Source organism: Eucalyptus grandis, chromosome 4 (genome assembly GCF_016545825.1).
Source record: "Eucalyptus grandis isolate ANBG69807.140 chromosome 4, ASM1654582v1, whole genome shotgun sequence".
NCBI classification, from domain to species: Eukaryota; Viridiplantae; Streptophyta; class Magnoliopsida; order Myrtales; family Myrtaceae; genus Eucalyptus; species Eucalyptus grandis.
The window spans coordinates 2,039,870-2,049,329 of NC_052615.1; the positions used below are offsets into that span (position 1 = coordinate 2,039,870).

Genomic DNA, 9,460 nt, shown 5'->3' on the forward strand with positions numbered 1-9,460 from the left:
TTGATTGTAAGGGCCCTTTTATGATTTTGTTTCTCAATTTGAGTTTGCAATAAGGAAACATAACCAAAAAAAACAAAAGATTATGAAATGGAATTCATCAAAAGTTGTTTATGGTCCATGTTTGACTGTCACTTTGTCATTTCACGAAGGACGGTCATTTGAACGGGACCCATTTTTATAAAGAAAGTGTCAAAAAAGTTTTAAATCTATTACATATGAGTCAATCTATTCATAAATCTTTTAATAATGCCAATTTAGTCCTAAAATTTTTGAGTTGATGCTAATTTAGTCATAAACCTTTTAATGATGCCAACTGAGTCCTAAACCTTTTAAACTAATGCCAATTTAGTTATAAACATCTTGATTTGGTGCCAATTTAGTCATTCTAGTTAATTTTGGCTGGATATTGCTGATGTAGATGTTGGCTTGTTTACGTGGTATCGTTGATGTTGAGGTAGGTAATATTTAATATTTATTTTTATTTTTTATTTTTATTTTTTTCTTTTTTTTTTTTCTTTCTTGCTTTCTCTCATTTCTTCTTCACTTTGCTAGTGATCAGCCACCGACCATAGGCAATGGCCAACCATAGGCCATGGCCGAGTGGGCTTGTCTATGGCAAGGCTAGGCCTCGGCAAGGCCAGCCTTAGCCTTGTCGAATCTAGCTTGAGCAAGGGCTGCCCCAAAGGGTTTTCCTCACCAAATTTGGCTTGGGGAGGAAACCCTTGCTTGGGCGAGGGCAAGCCCCAACGAGGGCTCCCCTCACCAAATTCAGCAACGCTTGACAAGGCTGACCCTCGCTCGACACCCTAAGGCTATCCTTGCCCAGGCGAGGATTGACCTCACCCGAGCCAAATCCAACAAGATTGACCCTCGTTGGGGCTCAGCCTCACCATGGCTAGGTGAAGCTAGCCAAGAAGAAGCTAGTGGCCGGGCATCGCCTTTGGCCGATGGCCGGTCACTAGCAAAGAAGAAGAAGAAGAAGAAGAAGAAGAAAAGAGATGGTCGAAAAAAAAAAAAAAATCAGAAAAAAAGAAATAAGATTAGAAAAATAAAAATAAAATCGAAAAATTATTAAAATATTATCAAAAATTGCTTACGTCAATATGGACAATGCTACATAAGAGGGCCGGCATCTACATTAGTAATTAAAATGTTTAAGACTAAATTAGTATCTATGTAACACGTTTAAGAATTTTTTGATATTTCCCTATTTTTATGTATCTTGAAACCGTAGTATTTTAAGTTTTTTTTTTTTGGTAAAGGGTAAGAATAAATAGTACTTTAAGTTGATTGGGAGGACTTCCGGCTAAATTTTTTTTCCAAGGGTGCAGTTGATTGCTGTCTACAAAGCCACCCGAAAATGGGTATGGTAGCACATCCAGAGAGACGAAACGTCCAACTACACTTCAAGAGAGATATTATTTCACCCATAAATGGATTTTATTTGCATGGGGCAGAATCAAAGCACAATATCCAAGATGATATTCCACCATGGCACGTCATTCTGATTGACATTTAGGGAAAAAAAAAATTTTGATCAAGCACGTGCGACCTTGCGCGTGGCACGTCAATTCGCCGATCATATGCTGCAAAACCTGAAGGACGACTAGAAAGAAAGACTCATCAAAAGACGAACGATGACGGACGACGAGCTACAAAGTCCAGCGTATTTCACTCGCGCTTCCACGATTCAATGAGTTTGGCCAACGCCAACCGAGATGACCCATCGGGGCTCAGCGCAGCCTCAGCTTCTTCCTTCATGGCAAGGTCTCGCCACGGTCTCTCCCCCTCTCCATCAACTCTCCGACTCGCTTCCCTACTTCCTCCGAACTCACCAGCCCGTCCTCTGACTCGTCCACCGGCAGGGCGATTTTCATCTCCTGCACCAGCACCACCTTGTTGTGCCCCTGCTCCGCGTACAGTGGCCACGCCAGCATCGGCACGCCCGCGCGCACAGCCTCAAGCACCGAGTTCCACCCGCAGTGAGTCACGAACCCGCCCACCGAGGGGTGGCTCAACACCGCCACCTGCGGGACCCATTTCTTGACCACGAGCCCCCTCGCTTTGGTACGTTCCAAAAAGCCATCCGGAAGCAGGGAGCCCAAGTCCAGGTCGGCCACCGTCGATGACGTAGCGACCTTTTGGTTCTTGTCATTTGTCGGGTCACGGACCACCCACAAGAACCGGTGACCGCTCCTCTCCAGCCCCAATGCTATTTCCTTCAGTTGTTCCACCGTGAACATGCCCAAGCTCCCGAAACACAGGAACACAACGCTCCCTCTAGGCTGCGAGTCCAGCCACGTCAGAGACTCTGGCGATCTGCCATCGTCGTGTCCGCTGCTAGAGGTCAGTGGTCCGATGCAATAAAGTGGCGGAGTGAACCCGTTCGGCACACATTCGCCATCCACGATGGCTCGTATAGTTCTTGGCTCGAGCTTCTCGAAGGTGTTGACTATGATCCCAGTCGAAGTCTGCATCTTCAGAGATGAATCCAAGAAGCCCTTGTAGGCCTCGTCGTAGCGATCTTGCAATGGCTTGCAAACATTGGAGGGCGGTATCGACGGTGTGCCAGGGACATCGATGGGGGCATCGAAGTCTTTAATGCTTTTGTCGAACTTGTCGTGAAGAGTTGGGGTGTGGAGGAAGAAGTTGAGGAAACAGGCGCCAGAAGTGAAGAAATAGTAGCAGGGGATTTTGAGCTCATGCGCAACGGTGACGGCTGGGGCACAGAAGAAGTCGATGATGAAGCCGTTAATCATGTGGTTTTCAGAGATTGAGGTGGGGGCATGGTGGACGTTGGGGTTGTTGAGGCGGAGGAGCTCAAAGGCGAGGGTCGTGTGGTGGGGGGAGGTGGTGGAGAATTCTGGAGGGAGGGTGGTTGCATGGAAGAAGTGGAAGACGATGGAGGGGGCGGTGGCGGAGACAGAGGTGATGTAGGCGGTGGTGGAGCCGGCGTCATAAGCTTGGTTGGTGATGAGGATGTGAATGGAGAGGGAAGGGCGGTAGGTGAGGAGGAGCTTGCCGAGCTCCACCATGGAGATGAGGTGGCCGATGGCCGGTGACGGATACAGCACGACTGTTTCTTTCATCACTTGGGCCTGTTGTTGTTCCTTTAGCGACAATGACAGTTTTCTCTGTAATGACACGCACAAAGGAGTAGATGTATTAGAGAGGTTCAGTCGGCCGAGGAAAGAGCCACTGGAAGACTACGCTATTGATGGGAAACTCACAATTCTTCGTATCACATTGGGGGTATTTCATTATGTTTAAATAAGATGGAATACTTATTTAGGGATGTACATGAATATCAAATATAATATTTTATTTCCTTCTTTATAGATTTGGGCCAGATATCCTATTAAATTTGGACTCCATTAACTAGCGGTTCTTTTTTTTTCCAAAACTCCCCTCCAAGCTAGGGATTTTATTATCTTCAAATGGCTGAAAAAATTTATTGAGAATTCCTGTTTGTAAGGTCAAAGCACGGGCCCAATATTGTTTAAATCTGGATCCTTGAAAATGTTCATCTTGCAAAATGCGACAGTTTAAATTCATTTTGATATATGTACTAGATTTACCTAATATCTATTCTAAAATATGATCACTTAAGTGCCATTTAGAAAAATGATCACTTATATGCTAACTCCGACGAGAATTCGTAGAAATTCGACATGGCCATGTCTTATTAATGTATTAATCCGACATCACTTGTTAGCATGTCTAGTCAATATATAAACTTTAAACGTCATCGTTTAGAATATTTACCCCATTCAAAAACCCTAAATCGGTAAATTGAAGCAATTTCCAATGTCGAACCCTAACAACCATTCAACCCAAAATCCAAATCCTAACTTGATTTGCCACAAAATTTGACAACTCAATCTTGCAAATGGATTGTAGAAGCTTATGAACCTTGCATCAAGTATAGCAAAGGCTCAAAGTGTAAATATTTCAAATGGGTTGATGCCAAATTCTACGGTCGAGTGACAAAGGTTATCTTGGAGTGAATAAGGAAGTTTCAAGGCTAAAAAGGGGAAAAAAGGGTGTCATTGAATGGTGATTGCATTATTATGTTGTTTGACCTATCTTATCGTCAAATGTAGAGTAAGCGATGAGAAAAAATTTCTCAGTCCACCATAGTTGAAAACTTGTGGAATATGTAATCGTATTAGGGTAATTTGTAAATTTAATTGTGTTACTGGCTTGCTAAAATTTTTGGTGGAAAGCAAACCCATATGCGTTAAGTGGAAATGCGATTGCAATTCAATTAATGATGGGTTGTTTACCATGTGATGCAATTGATCTTCATTGCTGCAATTTTTGGTCTTTTGGTGGAAATGTGATGAAAATTCAATCCTTGTGAAATTAACAATTTCTCTTACTTAGTTGTGTATTTTGATTCCTGTATAATTTGTTAGTTTGTTGTAATATTTGTTGCAAATGCTAGTAAAGTTAGCAAGTGGTAACAAGTTCGTGAGTGATTAATTGAATGCCAAAAGTTATAAATAATGATTGTTTGAATGCCAGTTTTTGTTTAAAATGATTAGTTCAATGCTAGTTATTGTTGAAAAGTGATCTCTTCAATTAGGGGTGTGCAATCAGATCGAGTATACCCAGTTCCCAGATCGACCCACCTGAAAACAGGGTCGGGAATCGGTTCCTGTTGAAACCTGTTCCGGGAACCGGTTCCCAAAATTTGGAACCGATTTAAACCAGTTTAGGAACAAGTTCCAAGTGATTACCCACCTAGAGACCGGTTCCTTGACCGATTTTGGAACTGGTTCCGGGCAATTTTGTAAGTAGATGTCAAAAACCCTTTTTTCCCCCCAATTTCTATTCTTACTCCCGCAATCACACGACGTTTTTCTTCTTGGCTCTCTCAAACACGCATGGGAGGACATTCATCTTCCTCACTTGCTTCCCTCCCTCACCGGCTCCTTCTCACACCATCCGATGGACGGACGGTGTTCGTTGCCACCAAATTCTTATGTATCACATGGATTGACTCGCCTAATTTCTTTTTTGTAGGAAAATTATGCTTGCATAAATGAGTAGCTTCATGTAGTAGTTGTGGGAATAAGACTAATATTAGATCCATGTTTGTTGTTAATTCTTTACCTTATGATTTTATTTATTATAATTAGCTTTGTGGATCCTTAATTTTTCGTTTAGTCAAAAATTCATGTATTTATTTATTACAAGTGCTTAATATTTTAATACAAATTATGAGGATTACGTTATTTTCTCATGTATTAATATAAAATTCAAAGTTGTATAGGATATTGGGAAATTGCAAAACAAGTTCCAGTGGAAACAGGGTTGACTTGGAACCGGATCGGAAAAACATGATGAGTCGAGTACAGGGTCCAATACAAATAGAGTCGGATATAATGTCCAGAAAAGAGGAACCGGTTATAATAGGGTTGGATACAAGGTCCAGGTCTAGACACTACCCATCCTAGACTCGATCACCCCTATCTTCAATGCCAAGCACACACTGGCACAAAGAAGTGCGGGTGTGGTTTGTTACTTACACCAGCTGCACAAACACATGCTAGTGTAATCACAAACCAACAACACTAGTAATCCCAAAATAAACTTGCACTAGTAGCACAAGACCAAGCAAGCCAAAAGCAAGATGAAAAATGGACATTGGCAAAAGAATAGACAAAACCAGCAAGATCAATTGGCTGGTGCAATCTTAGTAATGTTTTTGCTAGTATCACCTACAAAAAGAAGCGTATCACAAAGCACAATGCACCATGCCAGTACAAACCAGCACAAACCAGCACAAACCAACAAGACAAAAAATGGTACTGGTAATAGCATAAACAAAATAAACATCATTACCATTGATATTCAATTATTTCTTTACATTTGTCAATCTAACTAATAGTTAAAAAATATTGATGTGTCTATTGGTTGTTCTCTGTAGATACAATAAGTCTCTATTTATGTATGTCAGGAACTCGGTTGGAAATAGAACCTATTTAATAGGTAGTTGGTAGCTAATAGATACGACTATCACTAATTAATTGCAATCACAGCTAATATTAATTAATAACAACAATTCCAACACTCCCCCTCAAGCTGGCTTGAAGATATCTTCCATAGACAACTTGCTCACTAGACAGTCAAATTTTCTTCTATGCAATCCCTTGGTCAAAATGCCAGCAGTTTGTTCATCACTAGAAATATATGGCATACAAATTAGTCCACTATCAAGTTTTTCTCTAATGAAATGTTTATCAACTTCCACATGCTTTGTTCATTTATGTAACACGGAATTATGAGCAATTGCAATTGCTGCCTTATTATCACAATACACTTTCATTGGTGTGGAACTCTGGATTCATAGTTCATCCAAGATACCTTTAATCCACATAACTTCACAAATATCATGTGCAATTGACCGAAACTCAACTTCGACACTACTTCTTGTTACCACACTTTGATTTTTACTATTCCAAGTAACTAAATTTCCAACAACAAACGTGCAATAGCCTGAAGTAGATCTCTTATCCATAATGCTTCTAGCCTAATCTGCATCGGTGAACACCTCAATTTCCAGATGTCTATGTTTCTCGAACATTAGACCCTTACTAGAATTCCCTTCAAGTAGCTTCAAATTATGTATACTACTTCAAAATGCCTTGGCCCTAGTGAGTGCATGAACTGGCTCACCATACTTATAACAAATGCTATGTTAGGTCGAGTGTGAGATAAGTAAATAAGTCGATCGACAAAGCCTTTGATACTTTTCTCGATCTATCACTCACTTCTTCAACCTTGGCTGGTTCAAGTTTCAAATTTGGCTCCACGGGTGTCTCCATTGTTTTACATCCTAATAAACCTGTCTCTTTGAGTAGATCAAGGACATATTTGCGTTGGTTAAGAAATATACCCTTCTTGGATCTCGCAAATTCTATTCCAAGGAAATATTTCAAGAAACCCAAATCTTTAATTTCAAACTCCTCAACTAACTTCTTCGTAAGCTTTCCAACTCAACTTTGTCATCACCAATTAGTATTGTATCATCAACATAGACAATTAGAATGGCATGCTTACCTTCCTTTGAGTGTTTGTAGAATAGAGTGTTATCCCATTGACTTTGTTAATAGTTCAAACCTTTTAACCACCTTCCCGAACCATTCAAATCACGCTCTTGGAGATTGTTTAACTCCGTATAATGACTTTTTCAATATGCAAACTTTGCATTCATTTTCTACAAAACCTGGGGGCAAACTCATAAACACTTCCTCCTCCAAGTCACCATTCAAGAACACATTCTTCATGTCTAACTGGAGTAAGGGCCAATCAAGAATAGCAGCCAAAGATAGTAAAATCCAAATAGAATTTATCTTAGCAACCGGGCAAAAGGTCTCCTAATAGTCAATTCCATAAGTCTGAGTGAATCCATTTGCCATTAGCCTTGCTTTAGACCGATCAACACTCCCATCAAGTTTACATTTTACAGTAAATACCCATTTATAGTCAACAATCTTTTTTCCTTTAGGTGCATCAACCAATTTTGAGGTGCCATTCTTCATAAGTGCCCCCATTTCATCCTCAATCATTATCTTCCACTTTGGATCCTTCAAAGCTTCCTAGATATTTCTAGGAATAAACACTTTATGATGATAAGACAGGTTTTCATATGATATATGTTTTGATATAGGATGCTGAGTACATGATCTAACCCATTTTCTAAGAGCTATAGGCATATCAAGATTCAAAATATTAGAATTAGAATTCGAGACTAGAATTGGGAGAAAAAGGTATTATTCGGATCACCTAATGACGAAGGCAAGGAATCATCTCTCGAGACTGCAAACAAATGAGGCTTCAAGATAAGGTTCTAGTCTACAATTTTGAAGAGTTTTTCTTCTAATATAAACTTGAAGCTCGACCTTGTTGATCACATTGTGATCTTGAACTTTTTCTCTCCCTGTTTTTAACACATCAAAATTCGGCAATCCAAGGACTCAAACAAAGGAGTGGGAAGGACATGAGAGTTTGAGTGCCACAAAATCTCTTCACTAACTTCGGCATTCTCCCCCTAAAGAGATTTATTGGGAAAAAATGGTTGGGACTCTATGAAGGTGACATCCATAGTGATATGGGTTTTACCAGTGTGTGGATTATAACATTTGTAACCTCTTTGGTTTGATGCATACCTCATAAACACACACTTTTCAGCCCGAGGATCTAATTAAGATGATATTGACTTGGAAGGTGGACAAATGCAATGCAACCAAACACCCTTAAAGGAACATTAGAAAAAATACAGGCTGTGGGGTATACTTGTTTGAAACAATCTAAGGGAGTAGTGGAGTTTAACACCTAAGTAGGCTGCCCATTAATTAGATAAGATGTTGTTAATATTGTTTTCCCCAATATGTATTTAAATACATGCATTGAAAAACTGAGGGCATGAGATACTTCAAAGAGATGTCGATTTTTGTGCTCAGCGATGCCATTATATTAGGGTATCATGCGGCAAGTTGATTGGTGAATGATGCCTTTTTTTTTTTCTCTAAAAAGCTTCCCAAATACTAGTTGTAATACTCGGTACCATTATCAGTATGAAGAATATTAACAATAGTGCGAAATTGGATCACAACAATTTGATATAAAGTTTTGAACAAGGACTCGACTTCAAACTTGGCACTCATCAACTATGTCCAACATAAACGGGTATGCCTTTTTCTCCCGATTTTTGTTGGCACGGTGAAAGATCCCAAACATTGCTATGGATTAAATAAAATGGTGATGATGCATGATATTGATTTGGACTATAATGATTATGATGACTTTTAGAAAAAAAAAAAAGACAATTCTTCAATGAAGTGAAGAAACATCCTCACCTTTGAACAATTGAGGAGACAAATGTTTCAAGTATCCAAAACTAAGATGACCCAACCTATGGTGCCAAATCATTATTTTTTCTTGAATAGGGGAAGAACTGAAAGTTCCATGTGTCTAAGTTTTTTTTTTTTTTATTTTTTATCAAAGACAAACTCTTCAATGTAGTAGAGACCATCCCTCATCCTAACATTCCCAATCGTCTTCCCCAAGCTCTAATCCTGAAACTCACAATGGGAAGCAAAAAAGACAACACAACAGTTAGACTCTTTAGATGGTTTACTAGCAAAAATTAGTTACAAGCTAACTTGGGAACATGCAATAAATGAAGTGTAATAGAATAAGAAAGTAGAACTGATCATTTGCTTGCAATAAATGAAAAAATCCCATCGGCAATCCGAATTTTTTGGTTGTCGGGACAAGGAACATGGAATGTAAACAAATATGGAATATTAATCATATGATGAGATGCCCCTGAATCAATGATCCAAGTCGAATAGGATGAGGTTTGGTAGACTTTGTGAGAAGTGATAGGGGTTAGATTAGATGGTTAATGATTCTTCTGACATAGTGACTCAAAGGGAAAGATTAAAAA

The 9,460-nt window shown here is 39.6% G+C and overlaps 1 protein-coding gene across 1 annotated transcript; it reads right to left on the bottom strand.

Moving 5' to 3' along the window:
• Positions 1 to 1,478: 1,478 nt before the first annotated feature.
• LOC104440657 (UDP-glycosyltransferase 88B1) lies at positions 1,479 to 3,089 on the bottom strand. Its single transcript, XM_010053579.2, is given in 2 exon segments — positions 1,479 to 1,775; positions 1,778 to 3,089. Coding segments are annotated over 2 exon segments (1,416 nt in total). The 3' UTR covers positions 1,479 to 1,671.
• Between the last annotated feature and the right edge of the window lie 6,371 nt (positions 3,090 to 9,460).